The sequence below is a fragment of the Suillus paluster genome (genome assembly GCF_016628075.1).
Source record: "Suillus paluster strain FC165 chromosome Unknown EDB91scaffold_21, whole genome shotgun sequence".
Classification (NCBI taxonomy): Eukaryota; Fungi; Basidiomycota; class Agaricomycetes; order Boletales; family Suillaceae; genus Suillus; species Suillus paluster.
Window position 1 is genome coordinate 499190 of NW_024537581.1, and position 17010 is coordinate 516199.

Sequence of the window (17010 nt, forward strand, 5' to 3'; positions counted from 1 at the left end):
CACCACAGCGTGCTATTCACGATTCATGAGCAAAGCGTGACGGTCAGGCTAGATTGGGAAATCACACTCTCGACTTGGTTGAGTCTCCGCTTTGTTTGCATTCGGCAACACTGGACTTTCATTCGCTTTGCGCGCTGTCGGACTTTGGATATCATTGTGTATTGGCCGAGGTGCCGCGCGTGACATAGTGTGACGAAATTGTGCATTTCTATTGTGTTTTCGACATCTCAACTTCCAGTGCTGCCGCTGCAACAAGCTCACAATAAAATAAAATAAATTCTTGTTGGGCCTTATGCGCAGAGACCTAAGGTATACACTACAGTAGATCCGATACGAATATGTGTTGTTGTTGTGTTGCTATTCAGCAATAAGTGAAAATTGTGCATTTCCCATCGAATGATAGTATGGCCAGAGCAAGACAATTATTAGGTCATTTAGCACAGCGAACCACAAGCTTGAAGCTATCAGAGTCACGTGCGATTTGCAGATGTCAATGAATACTTTGACTCGATCAGTCCATCTTCTGATTCTTCATCGATTGCCAACACGATTAATCACGCGAGTTCATATTTTAGCGCGAAAAATGTCCTACGAATCTTCTGTGTCCGGGCTCCCTTCCCCACTTAAAGATCTCGTCGTGAATTCGCAAGTAGATGTCGGAAAGAATGAAGCCGACAAGGCTGAAGTGGCCCAGTGGATTGAGAAGGTTGCGAAGGGGGAGGTCGTAAAGACAGCTGCTCTTCCAGTAAGTCGTATGAAAGAAAATGGCCTAAATTGCCTGATGAGCCAGTATTGTTGCAGGATCTCGAGACCCAGCTCGCCCCTCGCACATATATTGTGAGCAACTATCTCACTGCAGCAGACGTTGCTTTATATGGAGCGCTGCACCCAGTATTTGTTCGTGTTCGTTCTAGTATCTGGTTGTACCAACACTTATGCACAGAACCTCAGTCGCAGCTACAGCCCGCTCAGCTCTACTCTACTCCTGCACTCACGCGTTACTTTGACCACATTCAAACGCGTCCATCTGTGGTGGCTGCGGCACGTGCACTGTCTCCAGCATTTTCTTTTGTCTCCTTCGACCTTGCGTCTGCCCCTCCGATCGAGAGGAAAGCTGATGCACCGAAGAAGAAAGAGAAGGCGGGGGCTGCGGCGGAGCAGGTTGAACCGACAGCTGCAGTGACACTCAAAGAGGACAATGTACCAGCAGATAAGCCCAAAGAAAAGAAGGAAAAGAAGAAGGATGCAGCCTCTGCTGATAACGGAGGCAAGAAAAAAGAGAAGGTTTCTGCTCCTGCTGGTGGCAAGGCTGTCGCTGAAGATGCTGGTGACCCTGTACCTTCAATGATTGATATGCGGATCGGTCATATTGTTGACGGTGAGCTGGTTCATGCTTTAGAATCCAAACTATTTATCAGCAATATCAACAGTGAAAAAGCACCCTGAGGCTGACAGCTTATATATCGAGGTAAGCCATTCCCTAAAGCAAAGATCTGTTATAGTGAATACGTGTTCTCATCAGCAAATTGACCTTGGTGAGGAGACTGGTCCACGGACAGTTGTTTCTGGTCTCGTGAACTACATACCTATCGAAGAGATGCGGGACAAGTATCTTGTCTGCATTGTGAGTCCGCTCTTGCTATGCCCAAGCTAGAGGAGGTTGATCTTTCACATAGTGTAACTTGAAGCCCGCGAACATGCGTGGAGTGAAGAGCTTTGCGATGGTTTTAGCTGTAGGTTTATTTTATTGCCTAATGGTGCATCTCTATCTGACATCGGCCAGGCATCATCAAAGGAAGGGAAGGACGGCGGCGTCGAGCTAATCCAACCTCCACCAGGCTCCAAGCCAGGCGAACGGGTCTACTTTGAGGGCCCCGAGTACGAAAGTGCGACTTTTCACTAGGTCTCCACTCTGCGCTCAGATTGTTTTGTTCAGATGCTCAGCCACTGTCTCAAATGAACCCCAAGAAGAAAATATTCGAGACAATTCAGCCAGGTACAAAGACTGTTTTTCTCCAGAATCTCGAATTTTAATACATCGGGTTTCTCAGGGTTCACCACACTAGATACGAAGGAGGCAGCGTGGATCAACCCGGTAACCAAGTCAGTTCACAGGATTCGTACAAAACACGGTGTTTGCGTCGCCCCGAACTTCGTTGGAGCATCGTTATCATAGATAATAAAGTTGTAGAGATGCGGCTAAGGAAGCTTGTGGCCAAGTCTATCAAATACATATTCTATATATCCAGACTATTTTGCTCTGTGTTATCTGGCTTCTCCGAATACGATGAGGAGTCAGACTGCGCGTCGATGTTCGGGATGGGTCCCGTGAACCAATGTTTCGCGGAGAATATCCAAGATCCTGCGGCAAATATGAAGACGGCCATGACAATCACTACTGAGTAATCTGCACGTTGCGATGAGTCAAGGGCTGACTATATATGATAGCACTCACTCATGGTTTGCACGTTGGCTATCTGTGTGTATGGAAAGAGTAGCATGACGACCATGAATGCCACCCAGACAACACCTGTCCAGCCGATCGGAAAAGACCACCAACCGAGATTGAATGGACCAGGTTGTAGTTTGTCCTTCCCCCAGGTAATACGACAATATATGGGCGTCGCGTATGAGATATATAAACCTATGACAGACGCCCTTCAGAGCAACAGAGTCAGTATTAGTGACTTGAGAAGCTCACTAGACGTACGAGGCCAAGGAGTTGAACGCTGCTGTGGAAAACACTAGTGTCCCGCAAATGGCAGAGAGCACCATCGCAAACCATACAGCATTCACTGGAGTTTGCGTTGTGTAGTTGATGCGCTTCCACCACCGCGAGCCGGGAAGAGCGTTGTCCCGAGAAAACGCGAAAATGACGCGTGAAGCATCAACAGCTTGTGAGCATCCACAAAGGTACTGTCAGGAAATCAGATATTTAAACTTCATCATTTTTAGTAAACGCACTTTCCTGCAACACTGTGATGGAGCACCAGAGGGTCAAAGCACCTTTCTTCCCCAGGACATTCAAAAATACTTGACCAAGAGGGAGCGCTAATTTCGTCTGCAGGATGTCTGGAACCGAGGTGGTAGCATAAGAAGCGGCGATGTAATAAAGCCAGCCCAGTATCTCAGTTCCGGCAACCCCAACCAAAATCGCAATTGGTGCTGCGCGTGCAGCTCCTGCGGTTTCCTCAGCGATATGCGCGGCAGAGTCATCTAGAGAAACAGGGTTAGGTATGGGTGTACCAAATTATATGTCCGCTCTGCCGCGCTACTCACAACCTGTCAATGACCACATCGGTGATGTAAAAGCGAGAATGAAAGCCCAGACATCTGAACATAGTCAGGCACCGAAACGCATCAGACATAACACACTTACTGTTGCTCCATCCAGTATTATTCTCAAATTTTGTCCACGCATCCTTCGATGAGGCTCTCTGATCGCCGGAGCAGACGAGCAAGGAGACAATCGCCCCAATCGTTGTAGTCACTGCATATATTGTGAGCCCAAACCAAGAACGCGTGCTCTTGCGACTCACGAATGAGTACCAAAGTCACAACAGTCATGCGGGCCAGAATACGAGTTCCGGCCGAGCAGAAAATCGCTTGTGTGAGGTGGATGGCCTGATTTTGATGCTTCGTTAGCAATGGAGCAAAATGATGGATGAGTTACGAGACCATCAGTATGCCAAATGTTGCACCCGATCCCAAGACCACTGCGCCATCCGTGCCCATTGCTATTGCTGTGGTAATGAGTTCCGTGCTACAGGGCATAAATAAATCCATCGTTCATAGAAATGACAGCCCACACGAACCAACTGAAGTTTATAGAGCAAATCAAGGTCACTTGCCCTGTAATATTACTCCATCCGGTTATCCAAGACGCAAGAGCAGAGCGTTCCTTCGATGCCATTTTCGCTGAAAAATAGTACAAACCAGCGCTTGTCCTACCGTAGGAGGAAGTTTATTACATAGAAAAATAATTTACCGTCGATCAGAAGGACTCACGGCATAGAAGAAGCCAGCTCTGCCATCGAAGCAGCAACACACATGACGAATATGCATGGTATGAACCATCCCCACACCATGGCAAAATGGCCGCCTGAAGAAATAGTAAGTGAGCATTTTCATACATGCCTCCGAGTCTCACTGACCTGAAAGTAAAGGATAGGAATAACCAGTCGTGGTTCCACATGATACAGCCATGATTGCCATCGAGAATGAAATCGTCTCTAGGAGCTGGGGCACAAAGTCAGGTCTGCCCAAGCAGGAGCATAAACCGCGTTACCGAAAATTCGCGCTTGAATTCGCTCTTGTAGCCAAGCTTTCGGAGCAGGACATTATCTTTTTGGTGAAGAGAGGGGACGTCATCCTGGCTAACACTGGCGGACTCAGTAACAGGGTCGACCTCTTTAAGCTCAGCCATTTTGGCGAGATTTGTAGGGGAAGGAAGTCTTAAATGTGGGGTTGGAGCTCATTCTGCCAAATATATAGAGGGGTAAAGAGGACACACCAGTCCAACTGATTGATATTAATGCTGCAATTGGAGATAAGAAGACATGAACCCCTGGGATAAACCGAGCTCTTATCTCGCTACGTATGATACAGGCTGTCATATTCTGTGGTGTGGGTTAAGTTGCCACGCATGTTGCCTCGATAGGACCAGTAGAGCTTGGGAACTCGGTATGCAGAAAATGGTTCATGGCCAAGTGTTACCAAATAAGGCATGTGAGTAAGTTGATTATAGGCTCCGCGGCGGCGTTCGCAAAAACGGCAAAGACGACCTGCGAGAAAACCAAGTGACAACTGGAAGTTATGATACCACGGGCGACGCTGAGCAAGACTCTACGACATTTCAGCTCCTCTGCTCGTGCATGCGTGCACATTTCTCACATTGGAAAAACTCCCATTCCCAATTCCACCTAATGTCACCGTCACTCAATCTCCAACTTCGCTCGAAGTCAAAGGACCTCTTGGCTCAACGTCCGTCCCACTGGAGTCGTACATGAAGCTCGCAGTTTCCGCAAGAGAATGTGCTGACAATTGCCGTAGAGGATGCAGAGGTGAAGAAGCAGCGGTCAATGTGGGGCCTTACACGGACGCTCATAAATAACGCGGTCGTCGGAATGACGGAGGGTTTCACCGTCCCCATACATCTTGTGGGTGTCGGATACAGGGCTGTTATGGAGGACGACCCGAGAGGAACGACAAATGGTGGCAATGGCCAGAGGCTCAATATGAAGCTAGGACATTCCCATAACATCTACGTGCCGATTCCTGCCCACATCAAGGCAGATGTGCCTTCTCCGACGAAAATCGTACTGTTCTGCACGGACAAGCACTTGCTTGGTCTTTTTGCTGCAAGAATACGGAAGTGGCGTCCGCCCGAACCATACAAAGGCAAGGTGAGCATATCTTCAAGTATCAGTACAGGAAAATTCAGAAACTGATGCATGGACAGGGTGTTTTCATCGGCGATGAACAAATTCGTATCAAGTCTGTGAAAAAGAAGTAGTCTGCACCCTACTTTTGGTTTCGTACAGTGGCTTGGTTTGCGCTCATATCATTGCATACATGCAATAGGCATCATATATATTTTATAATAGTGCCACGGTAATGAACACACTTAGAATTCGAACACAGTACGTAGTAGAGCTCGTCGTTTAGACACGATGGGCGGTCACGTGACTTGGACTCCTCAAGTTTCGCCTGCACAAGCTAACCCTTGGTCACATCCACTTGGTTTTGCACATATTCTTTTTCGCCCATCCAGCGACCATCTAGCGACATTCCTTGAAATGCCAGCAGAACTTTGCCCACCATATGCGCCATTTTTCGGCTTTGCAGGCGTTGCCTCAGCTGTAAGTTATCGTAGTCAGAGTGCTGCGTACAATTCATCATAACAGTCCTCCACAGATGATATTCAGCAGTACGCTGTGGCTCTGAGCTCTCAAATTCAATGTTGTCTGATTCACTCCAATACAGCGGTTGGTGCTGCGTTCGGAACGGCAAAGGCTGGAATCGGTATTGCAGGCCTAGGGACGTTCAAGCCTGAACTGATCATGAAGGCGAGTGTTTCCCTCTGACAGGCTCCTTCTCTTTCATGCTGCAGAATATAGTCGCTCGTGCCTGTGGTTATGGCAGGAATTATTGCTGTGTATGGGCTAGTAGTATCGGTTCTCATCGCAGGAAATCGTAAGTGTTTATTCTAGTGCGACGTGGTATGATTGACTGGTTTGCAGTATCCCCAACGAAAGACTATACACTAGCCGCAGGTTTCATTCATTTGGGAGCAGGCGTTTCTTGTGGTATGACTGGTATTGCTGCGGGTTATGCTATTGGCCACGTCGGCGATTCGGTATGCATTTTGGGTCACTCTGAATTCATGCGTGAACCTTACTACTGGTTGCAGTGCGTCCGGGCCTACGTTCACGAGCAAAGAGTATTTGTGGCCATGATTCTCATCTTAATCTTTGCAGAGGTTCTGGGGCTCTACGGGTGGGTATTCTATGCATACTTGCCTACACCTGCTGATCTTGTGCACATTTCAGTCTCATAGTTGCATTGTTGATGAACACGAGGGTCGCTGGTCTTGCGAGTTGCGATTGACCACCCATGTTTCATTACATACATTTTACTCCTACATAAATACAGACTCCGAGTAAGATCACAGACGAGTTGTGTTCTGAACACACTGGATGTTCATTTTCAGTCTCTGGATCATCTACTGCGAGATGATGACTGCGAGCGAATTGAAGAATCACGCCGCTTTGGTCGCTTCCTGCTCCGCTCTCTGGAAACTGAACGCGAGGCGTTCGAATCTGAACCTGACTCAGAGCTGTCAGATGAACTAGACCCTGAATCTGACTCCGAGTCTGAACTATCTGAGGAAGAGGATCTTGAAGATCTGTTTATAATGAATGATCAGCCCACGCCGACACAAAAAATGAATTCCAAACAACCTTCTGGCTTTCTTTCGAGTTCTCTGGTCTTCCTCTTTGGCTTTCCCTTTGGATCCTTCGAGTGCCTTTCGCTCCTGCTCCTTTGACTCTAAAATTCGGTTTGCCGTTCCACTCCTGTCAGAACAGTGCGTCAGTCAAATTCCAACTATTCATGGTCGCCAGTCGACGTACTTTATCCTAAATTCCTCCGGCACTTCGACTGAAGGCTTTCCGTCTGCCTTCAACTTCGAAAGTAACTTGGGATTTTCCAGCATTTCTGTCCGCGAGGGACGGGATACGTATGGACGCGTGGACTTGCATTCGAATATGAAGTGTCCTGCATAAACTCGTTCGATCCAAACTGTTCTTGTGCAGAGAGACCAAAGGAGCACACACCTGTACCAAGACACTTTTGACAAATGGTCGAAGAGGTCGCCCTTGGATTGTTATTTGACCGACGGTGAGGCGCGAATTTCGACATTATGATAAGGGGAATTCAGAGCAGGTAGTAGGTTTCGCTTTCGTTTGATCTCGGTGGGCACTAATTAAAATGGAGCCACGCGTCGGACTGATTGACCAGTTGGTGATACTGAGCGTTCTCGAGAGGGAATGGACTCAAGTCTCACCAACCGTGCAAGTTTTGACAGGAAAGGAAATTTCACTTACGTACATCGTTGGCCGTGTCTCCAGTTCACTTGCATTCCACTATGCTAAATACCAAGACTTGATTAGGCAGCAGTTCGAAACTACTACTCAGACAGTCTGCTCCCATGGCTCCACCTTGTCTCATGAAGATCATGCGGGTACGACAGACTGGCCGCAGTAACGTTGCCCCTGACCTGGATGACTCGGTTGTAGCTCGTTGTTGCGAGCGTGCGAGATGTTAAAAGATCGCGTGAGGTGAGAATGCAGCTCTCGCTGAAGCGGTTGAAACTCTTGCGAGCGAAAAGAACCTGGCAGAAGCAGGCAGCATAAAGTTGACTATTACCCACCGGTTGGCTACATCTCCCTCGCACGCCTGAACCAGGCGAGTTACTCTCTGACTCCGAACAACATTGCTAACTTAATGATCAAGAGCATAGGCTCGATGACCTCATTTGGGTGAGCACAGAGAGTTCGAATCACATCTGGATGCGCATGTAGGTTCGAGCCTCACCTACTCGCGCATGACGATGATGATTCGATGGAGGAAGGCGACCGCGGGTTCTCGTTGTTAAGCTCAGACAATGAAAATGACACCTACAGGGCACTACTGCCCCGTGGTTGAGAAGAAGAATTCTTGGTGGAAGATGATCCTGACAATCGTTCCGATGACGAATTCAATCTTGGCGAAGATTATGGTCTCATCAATAATCCTGCTTTTGGTCTAGTACGTATGTTCCACATCGATGGAGACGACCAGAGAAGGAGAGCCCTCGCCGGTCCAGAGATTGAGGACGCAACAAGGCAGGTGGCGAACGAGTCTGCACGCTCACGGCTGCGGCTCAACTTCCAACCGCCGTGTCCAGCATATTGGCGTGGACGCTCTAGTGACCAATCAAAATACTGCCTTCTTGCTGCTCTCGTCCAGACACTTAGTTGCAGAGTCAACATCTGCATTTTCCGCAGTAAACTCCGAGCCCCGTTTCTCTGGTGGCGAAAAATATATATTCAAGCGTATTGAAAAGGACCGAGAGCGCGACGTCAACGCCTTCCAGAACGATAGGGGGTCCAGGGCCCCAGGCTCAGCCTCGTCCTGGCCCTGTAGTTCCTTCTGGCTTCGCCAAGCGACGGCGTATACTCAGACGATCTGTTCGCAGTAGTACACGTTCATGTGAGGCGGCTTATTGCGACAATTGTCATTACCCCTGATTTGACAGTTGAAATGCGGAATGGGCCTCGAGTTGCTGAATTAAGACTATTCGCTTTGTCATGGACACGAGACCTGCTTTCATTGCAATTTGAAGCACTTCTGGCCCAGAGTGTGTGTCACGCATTGCCCCGTGAACGAACTGACTGACTATCATCTGACTATGTAGACTTGGTTCCCTGGATTATATGCAGGCCTGGGTGCGCACGGAGGGCGCACGATGGCCGCATCTTGGGCCTGGTTAGTTCTGTGCGCAGGCACTGCGGCGACTCCACTTATTTCATTTTCTTCAGAGCAGAGAACCATTCATGTGCTCCAGACAGGGGCTGCCTGGAGGTTTAAAAGCAAGAGTCATTGCAAGCTTAACAGCCATCGCATCAACGACCTTCTACAAAAGTGAGTCCCAGTCAGCAGCGCATCCACGGTTCATTCATTCATTTTCATAGCTTATAGCAATCATGTCCGAATCAGCAGCCATGTGCGAGTCAGCGTCCAACGCCTCAGACCTTCTGCCAATCAACTTCGTCGGGACCGCCATGGCCGCCGTGCAGAACGAGGAAGGGAAATTCCGCATCTACTTCCAGAACAAAGACTACCAGATCTTTGAAATGTCGTTGAATGACCCAAAGACCACGGTCCACACCCTCGTCAAACTGACCACTAACGGCATGCCCGCTGCTCGCATCAACACGCCCATCGCTGCGGTGGCGTGCAAGGACTTGCGAGAGGTACGAGCCTTCGAGGCCAGCCGTTCCGTGCCCAATAATCTCATTCTCACCTCGCCATAATATCAACAGATTCGCGTCTATTACGTTACTGTGGCTAGCAGGGTGCAGGAGATTTGCCACACCCAGGGCAAAGGTTGGGTCAAAGGCGCGGTCTTGGGCACCGCAGCCGAGAACAGCTCCTGCTTGTACGCGCAAGGGCGACTCACCAAGGAGGCTTCGATCAGGGTCGGGTTCCAGTGTTCCTCTGCTCCCCAGACTATCACAGAAGCTTGTTACCATGAGCACCAGGGATGGAAGAACCGTGTCTTGTAAATTGGGAGAGCATGTTAGCGTACATAGCCTCGCATGCTAAGGATGTGATCAGGTTACCAGCTTTCTATCAGTGCAAAGTTGTATGTTGTACGTTATATGTATGTAGGCTTGTAATGTTGAAGACGTTATAAGTATGACCATTGACCACAGCAGGACACCAATTAGATACAGATTAAGCGAGACGTCCAAGGACTACTACCTCTAACGTTAAACGCATCGCTGCCATGGACTATGTAGCAGTGAGAGGGTGTGATTTCACCAATCTAGACGACGCTGGAATACCTAGCCTGTCTCTAATAGGCCTTTATCTCGGCAGATACAGGTAAGAACTGGTTCTCAGAAACCTCACAACTTTCTTGACGTCACTGGCCCACGGGTGGGTTAGGTAAATTTATTGATATTGGGCTATGTTTACTTTTAGGTTCGTGTAGATTACAGGAACGCGATTATTATATCGGTGCCAAATATCTGGGTTACAGTTATTTGAGAATGAATAAATGCCTCCATCTGCCAAGGCAGAACGCATTTTTTGGGTACTTTGTTCGGGGTAGGGTCCTTGCAGGTGGTCACAGTTCAGTTTTTCAGCACCTAAACTTGAAAGCCTCCCTAGTTATTAGCTCAGCACGTTCTCACTCTTGGACGTCAATGAAATTTACCAAGTATTGGAGGCCTCATCACTGTATCAGGCAGCACATTCTTCGAAACGCTCATCGCTGATTTTCGGAGATATCGGAACCCCTGAGACTCACTACGACAGCAACAGTGGTGAATATTATGCCACATTCTCCAAGCTCAGCACCCTTGACAGCAACCTGGAACAGCAAAGTTTCTTCGGATGATACAGGATCACCAGGAACTGTGAATAAGGTCCCAAAACGAGAGAGGGGATAAAATATGGAAATACTGACACTGATCTTGACTCATTCGCAAGGGTTGTTCCAAAGCGCACGAAATAGTGTGGTAAATGAGTCAATTGGTTTCGGTGCGATGAAAAAGCTTGCTGGATGGTTAAAGGACGGATGGGCCCTCGTCTGGTTGCAGGAGGACATGAGGATGCGGTACGTAGTGCGTGACCTACTTGTTAAGCATTAAGAATCCCATGGGTCTTTAGGGGAACCGAGGGTGGCCCATCTGCGGAGTCGGAGTCGGACAGGTGCGGGAGGTGCAAGTTGCGGGTGCAGAACGATACATACATCGCCCACGTGAGAATCCACCTTGAAGTACAGATTGAGCCAAGCATGAACTTCTCTACCGGTACTGTCTATATGGCACTTGTCTCTACCTCGTTCTCGGCAAACTGTGTAGGTGTATGCATGTGTATCATACACGGACTCGATAGGGGGGTATTTGCAACGTGCATGACCTTCTTGATTTTTACTTGTTTACTGAGCTAACACGGATCAAACACCAGAGATGCTTGCAGTCTTTTGACGGTTCTTCAGTATTAATTGCATGGATGCGAACATGATGCCCCCGCCAGTGGAAACACTCTAGACACAGCGTGTTATCCGAAAAACGAAAGCGCAGCTTGACATGATCCACTCACCCCAGCAAAGACAGCAGCCCTCCACCAGATATAATGCGAGGTCAGGAAAGCCCCGCAAATTGGTGCACCTAGTCTAAACGTGAGCGATGGTCGAGAAAAGCAAATGGCACACGTGCCTACGAGCGATCCAATGGCTGCGAACAAACATGAGGACGTCGCTGAATCCAGAAACACGGACTTACCAGCTACTGCAAACGATATTCCAATGCGAACGCTCGAGGAGATTGTCAGAGTTGATTAGACGCATAGGTCAAGTAATTACCCAATATCTGAGACTTCAGGAGTCAGATACGATACCACTGGGGCCATCATTCCTACGTCTGCAGTTGACATTTAGTTAGCATCCGAGAAGCGAGATAAGCTACACGCACAGACTCCAGCAAAATAACCATAGCTAACACCTATCAATGTCACACTCGCCATTGAGCGTAACCCAATCGTTGCAAATATTATGGCGGAGGATATTAATGAGGAGCCGATGACTGTATTTGGGACGCCCACGTAGGCAGAGACAACACCTGCAGTAAGTCTGCCGACGAAAGAACCGGTGTGAAGGATTGTGAGCTGTGAAAGCTGATAAGAAATTCCTTGTTAACCAGTCTCTTGGACACGCACTGAATAAAACGAAAATCTTTGGCTTAGACCGTGCAATCTGGAGTCTAATTGGAGATAAAAAGCTTCGAAAAAAAATCCGACTTCTAAACCGGCCATCCTAGGCGGCGGAAGCAGCTTGAGGGCTCATGTGATCAAGTATCGGCTCACTCACCCTAGACACGCACAGACATATGCAGGGTCCCTCAATGAGTTTTGCAGAACATGAGTGTAGCTAACGGCCTGTAGTTGCGGTGGAAGCCTTGTTCGCATCAGGAGACAAGCTATGAAAAGCAGACCGCTAATCAAGCCCGCACTTGCACGGACCCCACTTGCAAAACCAAGCCTTTCGTTGATAAGGTGGTTAAGCATGATAGGGTGCAATATTGAGCCCAACGACGCCCCCGCAACGACGAGTCCCATCGTAAAAGCTCTGCGTCGTTGGAAGTGATGAGATACCACAGCGATGGAGGGAACATTCGTAATGCCTATTGCAACCCCAGAACCGATACCTTGAGAAAGGAAGATCTAGCGATGCTGTCAATCGAGTCCCGCAGTGAAAAAGGCAGATTACTTACTTGATAATATCCATTTGGCTTCGCTAGGGACAGCATAAAGAGGAAGAAGCACTGGAGAAGACAGCCGATTTTCATCAAAGGATAGCTGAATGTATGATCAGGGACGTCTTTACGCGTACTTCTTGCACACGTACAATGCACCCCGGTCAAGCAACCTTCCTGATACGAGACCAGCTGACAATATCAAGAACGCATTGACACTTCCTATCCAGCTATACCGCCACAGAGTTTAGAAACACTGCCAACAAAAAAACGGCTCGATTCTGGAGCTCACTGACGCAATTTCAGATGGTGTGGAATTGGTCAAGTAAGTTCGAGTATAAAAGTCTGTATATTGTAATGATCAGTTCGTTCTGTAAGACAGCCCACTGAATCTTGCCCTGAAAGACGCCAAAAGCGCTGGTATATCTTGATCATGGTTAGTAGTGGTGATCTTGTCCCACAAATGCCGAGTCAACTTTACCCAAAGCCGCAGAATTGGATCAAGAAACTTGAAGGTGGTTGATGATGTATGCAGCAACAGGTAGCCAAAAACACTTACGCCCCTAGCGCTGTGCCCCAGGCTCCAAAACCACCCTCGGGAAAATCTTGCGCGTCTGAGTGGTTGGCATCCCCGAGGTTTCCGGTGCTTTTGACAGGTGGCAAGGCGCTTTCGGAAACCTGCGTTGCAGTTTCATCACTGGGGGGAGGTGTGGATGTGGACATGCAAAACGAAGAATGGGGCATTTGCAGATACAAGTGGCCCCATGATGGACTTTAAGTGGTCGAATAACCAGTGAAGTCTTGACTCTTCATGCAGCAAAATTATCATCGTTGTTACTTCCGAGTTACGGCGTACTATACTTAAACGGGCGCTACATAGTGCCAGGAGATGCGTATCCAGTCTGCGAGTTTCTCGCAAACGCACTGCAACTCCGCCGATTGAACTTGCTTACAGCTGTCACTGCGAAAATCATCCTAGCAGCGCGCGAGAAAAATGGAAATTCTTCCTAAACGACATTTGATTTTGCAACGCCAGCACAACCACCAGCAGGTCTCCAATTTGACATGCTCCCAGCAATGCCATATCCTATGTGTGCTATAGGTAACAATCAGCGAAGATATCAAAGAATGTGCAGTCTGGGATCGCTGACGGGACACAGAGCCTCGTGTACTTATCTTTGAAGCGAATCGCGTTTAAAAGTCTCATAGGGAGCCAGCGCTGATATCATGTTCAACTGCGAGTCACCGTAAGTACCAACTCCGTTGAGGTGGCACTAGGTTACTTTCACATACCGCTATTACGTATGGTACACCAACTCATTCAGAACTGGTCGATCATTGCAGTTTTTCCAGCGGACCTACCGCTGGCCAGCCCCGTCGCAAGCTTCGTGGCCCTTCGTGGTGACGCTGAATATGGGTAAATATAAATTACAGAAACGCGACGATTGTGTTAGTGCCAAACATCTGTGGCTTACAGTTTTTCGGCAATGAAAGACCTCCATCCTTGCTCGAGGTACTATCTGGAACGACGCATGAGTACAGATCCGAGTACTCTACATGGATATGGTGATTGACCGTCGTCTTACCCTCGTGAATACTACCGGTTAGAGTAGAGCCTCAATTTGTTTGGGTGGAATGCCATCGTGGTTATTCCAGGTAGCCACAGTTAATTCCAGTCTTTCACCGTGCACGTTTGTGCCGTTGCTTGAAAACTTATTGGCTCGGTGCAGAGCCATCAGAGACCTCATCAGGCAGTTTAAAAGCTCATCGCTGGTTTTCGGATATCCCTCGAGGGGACTAACTACGGACATACAGCAATAGTGACGAACGTCAACGTACCATTGTGCCGCATCATTGCATTCCATCCTTCCGAGTTTTGGATAACCGTACTCCCGGGTTTCGCGAGATCCATATACGCACAGGTGGGCTCTTGCGGCTCCATAAGTAATTCCTTGTAATACGTGTAGCAACATATCTGTGATTTGGGATATGAATAACTGTTCTAGACATGTCGTCTCCTGTGAAGTAATTTTGCTATAAGCGCCATCTTTGAGCGGCGACCGTATCATTCTGGCAGTGTCTGCTGAGGCAGCAAAGGTGGCTCATATGATCTGCATCGAGTCAATCTGGAAAGCTATGCGAGCAAAGCAACGAGTCTAGAACCTGTTCGTGTGGAGTGCGCGCGCCTCACGGAGATGACAATGTAGTGCGTGTTTTATGTCACTTTTCCAATGTCCTGGAAGCGTAGGTCTGCTGGTTACTTGACAATTGCGCTGTAAACAGGTGGGGGAGATGGCAGCAACGTGCCATAACAAGATATCACGACATCTAACTTCAGATTCGTCACTGAGATGATCCTGGAACTTGAACAACATGTTCCTACATGCACATGTTAGGTTTGGAGGGATGAAAGTCACGAGAAGCATACACACCTTTGCAAGTTTCTCCCCTTCGGATAAAATAGCGAGGCAAGACCGAAGACCCTTCAAACACCACTGCCTTTCGAGCCAGGAGAGGAGATGACGGTTCCAGAAAGATTTAAACATTCGATTGAGCTTGTCGTCCCATAAATCCGGAGCGCGCGAGAGATGGAAGGCCCAATATTGACATGCATACTTAAGAGCATTAGAAGCTGTTCGACTTCGTTCTCCTGCTTCATCCGCGAAACTTGCAAAGGCCTTAATCGCATGGATGATCTCCATGTCTGGCGTAAAACAACATTGTGGTGATGCAGATGTAGACTGGTCCTGCTGCCTTAATGCCACAAATGCTGGAAATATCAAGAAATCTGGCAAGCTCCTGAACTGCTGAATTGCTTGCAGAGCCAGTGGCACTGATGGCAATTCTGGGAGGATTATATACTCGTTGATTGTTTCCATCGTGCTCGAGAATTCTTCCATTGTCATCCAGACAGACACATGCACCGTAGGAGTCGACTGCCATGCTTGGCCGTGGGGTGTCTGTAGCCAGTCTTGCCCGCTCTGGGTCTGCAGCCAGCTTCGTCCGCTCGGTCTCTGCAGCCAGTTTTGCCCGGCTTGGGTCTGCAGCCAGTCTTGTCCGCCCAAGGTCTGCAGCCAGTCCCACCCGGCCGGGGTCTGCAGCCAGTTCCTCCCGTGCGCAGCCCGGGTCTGCTGCCAGTTCCTCATGCTCTCTTTCAGCAGCCAGTCCTGCCCAGCCAGGGTCTGCAGCCAGTCCCACACAGCCGGGGTCTGCAGCCAGTTCCTCCCGCTCTCTGTCAGCAGCCAGTCCCACGCAGCCGGGGTCTGCAGCCAGTTCCTCCCACTCTCTGTCTGCAGCCAGTTCCTCCCGCTCTCTGTCAGCAGCCAGTCCTGCCCGGCCAAGCTCTGCAGCCAGTTCCTTCCACTCCCTGTCAGCAGCCAGTCCTGCCTGGCCAAGGTCTGCAGCCAGTTCCTCCCATTCTCTGTCAGTAGCCAGACCTGCCCAGTCAGGGTCTGCAGCCAGTCCCACGCAGCCGGGGTCTGCAGCCAGTTCCTCCCGCTCTCTGTCAGCAGCCAATTCCTCCCGCTCTCTGTCAGCAGCCAGTCCCACCTGGCCAAGCTCTGCAGCCAGTTCCTCCCACTCTCTGTCAGCAGCCAGTCCTGCCCGGCCAGGGTCTGCAGCCAGTTCCTCCCACTCTCTGTCAGCAGCCAGTCCTGCCCGGCCAAGCTCTGCAGCCAGTCCTGCCCGGCCAAGCTCTGCAGCCAGTTCCTCCCACTCTCAGTCAGCAGCCAGTCCTGCCCGGCCAAGCTCTGCAGCCAGTTCCTCCCACTCTCAGTCAGCAGCCAGTCCTGCCCGGCCAGGGTCAGCAGCCAGTCCCTCCCACTCTCTGTCTGCAGCCAGTCCCTCCCACTCTCTGTCTGCAGCCAGTTCATCCCACTCTCTGTCAGCAAGTTCCTCCCACTCTCTGTCAGCAGCCAGTCCTGCCTACCCAGGGTCTGCGGGCAGTTCCTCCCACTCTCTGTCAGTAGCCAGTCCTTCCTAGTCAGGGTCTGCAGCCACTTTGGCTCATTCTTGCCCTTCAACCACTCTTGCCCGCTCTCGGTCTCTAGCCACGTGTGCCCACTCTCGGTCTCTAGCAGCTCTCGCCCGCCCAGGGTCTCCATCCACTCTTGCCCTCTCCGGGTCTCTATCCACTCTTGCCCTCTCCGGGTCACCAGCCAGTCTCTCCGGCCCGAGAACTGCAGCCAGTCCCCCCCACTTTGGGTCTCCAGCCAGGCACGCCCGTCAAGGGTCTCTAGCCAGAAGTGTAAATCTGAATCACGATCTCCCCGAAGCCATAGCAGACAAATAAGAACTTGCAGTGGCTCCGGTGGCTGGATGATGAAAGCTAATGAGTGTCTTAAGAACTGGGGGTCGTGGGGTAGCATAAATTTGCTCTGTCTCCTCAAATTTGAGAGTGCATCCAGGAGAGCCGTGCTTTCTGGAATATCGTGCATCATCAAGCGAAGAGAGGAATGAGCGAGTAGAGAGTGGGGTCGTATAA

At 49.5% G+C, this 17010-nt stretch overlaps 7 protein-coding genes across 7 annotated transcripts; 4 read left to right on the forward strand and 3 right to left on the reverse strand.

The window, feature by feature from the left end:
• The first annotated feature begins 489 nt into the window (after window positions 1-489).
• Window positions 490-2221, forward strand: EDB91DRAFT_1128908 (uncharacterized protein). Its single transcript, XM_041318551.1, has 9 exons — window positions 490-745; window positions 802-897; window positions 952-1378; window positions 1431-1468; window positions 1523-1624; window positions 1677-1733; window positions 1784-1886; window positions 1937-1996; window positions 2052-2221. Exons 1-9 carry the CDS (start codon window positions 494-496, stop codon window positions 2174-2176), a joined length of 1260 nt encoding a protein of 419 aa, XP_041178015.1. The 5' UTR covers window positions 490-493; the 3' UTR covers window positions 2177-2221.
• EDB91DRAFT_1128910 (amino acid transporter) lies at window positions 2222-4761 on the reverse strand. Its single transcript, XM_041318552.1, has 13 exons — window positions 4516-4761; window positions 4289-4455; window positions 4155-4239; window positions 4009-4102; window positions 3816-3947; window positions 3679-3763; window positions 3540-3624; window positions 3380-3490; window positions 3280-3333; window positions 2972-3216; window positions 2711-2919; window positions 2456-2658; window positions 2222-2407 (listed from the first exon to the last, which is right to left on the reverse strand). The coding sequence occupies exons 2-13, from the start codon at window positions 4424-4426 to the stop codon at window positions 2238-2240; spliced, it is 1611 nt and encodes a 536-aa protein (XP_041178016.1). The 5' UTR covers window positions 4427-4455; window positions 4516-4761; the 3' UTR covers window positions 2222-2237.
• Window positions 4762-4769: 8 nt separating this feature from the next.
• On the forward strand, window positions 4770-5687 carry EDB91DRAFT_1128913 (ribosomal protein L6, alpha-beta domain-containing protein). Its single transcript, XM_041318553.1, has 4 exons — window positions 4770-4870; window positions 4962-5017; window positions 5055-5405; window positions 5462-5687. The coding sequence occupies exons 1-4, from the start codon at window positions 4816-4818 to the stop codon at window positions 5513-5515; spliced, it is 516 nt and encodes a 171-aa protein (XP_041178017.1). The 5' UTR covers window positions 4770-4815; the 3' UTR covers window positions 5516-5687.
• A 111-nt stretch (window positions 5688-5798) lies between these two features.
• On the forward strand, window positions 5799-6609 carry EDB91DRAFT_1051970 (ATP synthase subunit C-domain-containing protein; the record flags this gene model as incomplete). Its single annotated transcript, XM_041313639.1, has 6 exons — window positions 5799-5874; window positions 5986-6074; window positions 6120-6195; window positions 6243-6358; window positions 6413-6498; window positions 6552-6609. The coding sequence occupies 6 exons, from the start codon at window positions 5799-5801 to the stop codon at window positions 6607-6609; spliced, it is 501 nt and encodes a 166-aa protein (XP_041178018.1).
• Window positions 6610-6880: 271 nt separating this feature from the next.
• On the reverse strand, window positions 6881-7422 carry EDB91DRAFT_1052166 (zinc knuckle-domain-containing protein; the record flags this gene model as incomplete). Its single annotated transcript, XM_041313659.1, has 3 exons — window positions 6881-7076; window positions 7134-7278; window positions 7338-7422. 3 exons carry the CDS (start codon window positions 7420-7422, stop codon window positions 6881-6883), a joined length of 426 nt encoding a protein of 141 aa, XP_041178019.1.
• Window positions 7423-9458: 2036 nt separating this feature from the next.
• Window positions 9459-9987, forward strand: EDB91DRAFT_1128923 (uncharacterized protein; the record flags this gene model as incomplete). Its single annotated transcript, XM_041318554.1, has 2 exons — window positions 9459-9518; window positions 9588-9987. The coding sequence occupies 2 exons, from the start codon at window positions 9459-9461 to the stop codon at window positions 9828-9830; spliced, it is 303 nt and encodes a 100-aa protein (XP_041178020.1). The 3' UTR covers window positions 9831-9987.
• A 1412-nt stretch (window positions 9988-11399) lies between these two features.
• On the reverse strand, window positions 11400-13358 carry EDB91DRAFT_1201422 (major facilitator superfamily domain-containing protein; the record flags this gene model as incomplete). The annotated part of the gene is made up of 13 exons (XM_041320663.1): window positions 13087-13358; window positions 13009-13035; window positions 12925-12953; window positions 12824-12872; window positions 12680-12757; window positions 12546-12630; window positions 12143-12495; window positions 11992-12088; window positions 11748-11940; window positions 11639-11696; window positions 11559-11590; window positions 11493-11510; window positions 11400-11444 (listed from the first exon to the last, which is right to left on the reverse strand). Coding segments are annotated over exons 1-13 (1248 nt in total), but the record flags the coding sequence as incomplete, so codon positions are not given.
• Between the last annotated feature and the right edge of the window lie 3652 nt (window positions 13359-17010).

Bases quoted from the DNA above. Each gene is read 5' to 3' on its own strand.
- EDB91DRAFT_1128908 (XM_041318551.1), top strand. From the start codon at position 494: ATGAATACTTTGACTCGATCAGTCCATCTTCTGATTCTTCATCGATTG. The intron at 898-951 runs GTTCGTGTTCGT...ACAGAACCTCAG, and splicing joins GAGCGCTGCACCCAGTATTT to TCGCAGCTACAGCCCGCTCA. The intron at 1,379-1,430 runs GTGAGCTGGTTC...CAATATCAACAG, and splicing joins GATCGGTCATATTGTTGACG to TGAAAAAGCACCCTGAGGCT.
- EDB91DRAFT_1128910 (XM_041318552.1), bottom strand. From the start codon at position 4,426: ATGGCTGAGCTTAAAGAGGTCGACCCTGTTACTGAGTCCGCCAGTGTT. The intron at 3,948-4,008 runs GTGAGTCCTTCT...CTCCTACGGTAG, and splicing joins GAGCTGGCTTCTTCTATGCC to GACAAGCGCTGGTTTGTACT. The intron at 3,764-3,815 runs GTTCGTGTGGGC...TATGCCCTGTAG, and splicing joins TGCTCTATAAACTTCAGTTG to CACGGAACTCATTACCACAG.
- EDB91DRAFT_1128913 (XM_041318553.1), top strand. From the start codon at position 4,816: ATGATACCACGGGCGACGCTGAGCAAGACTCTACGACATTTCAGCTCC. The intron at 4,871-4,961 runs GTGCATGCGTGC...CTTCGCTCGAAG, and splicing joins ACATTTCAGCTCCTCTGCTC to TCAAAGGACCTCTTGGCTCA. The intron at 5,406-5,461 runs GTGAGCATATCT...ATGCATGGACAG, and splicing joins CCGAACCATACAAAGGCAAG to GGTGTTTTCATCGGCGATGA.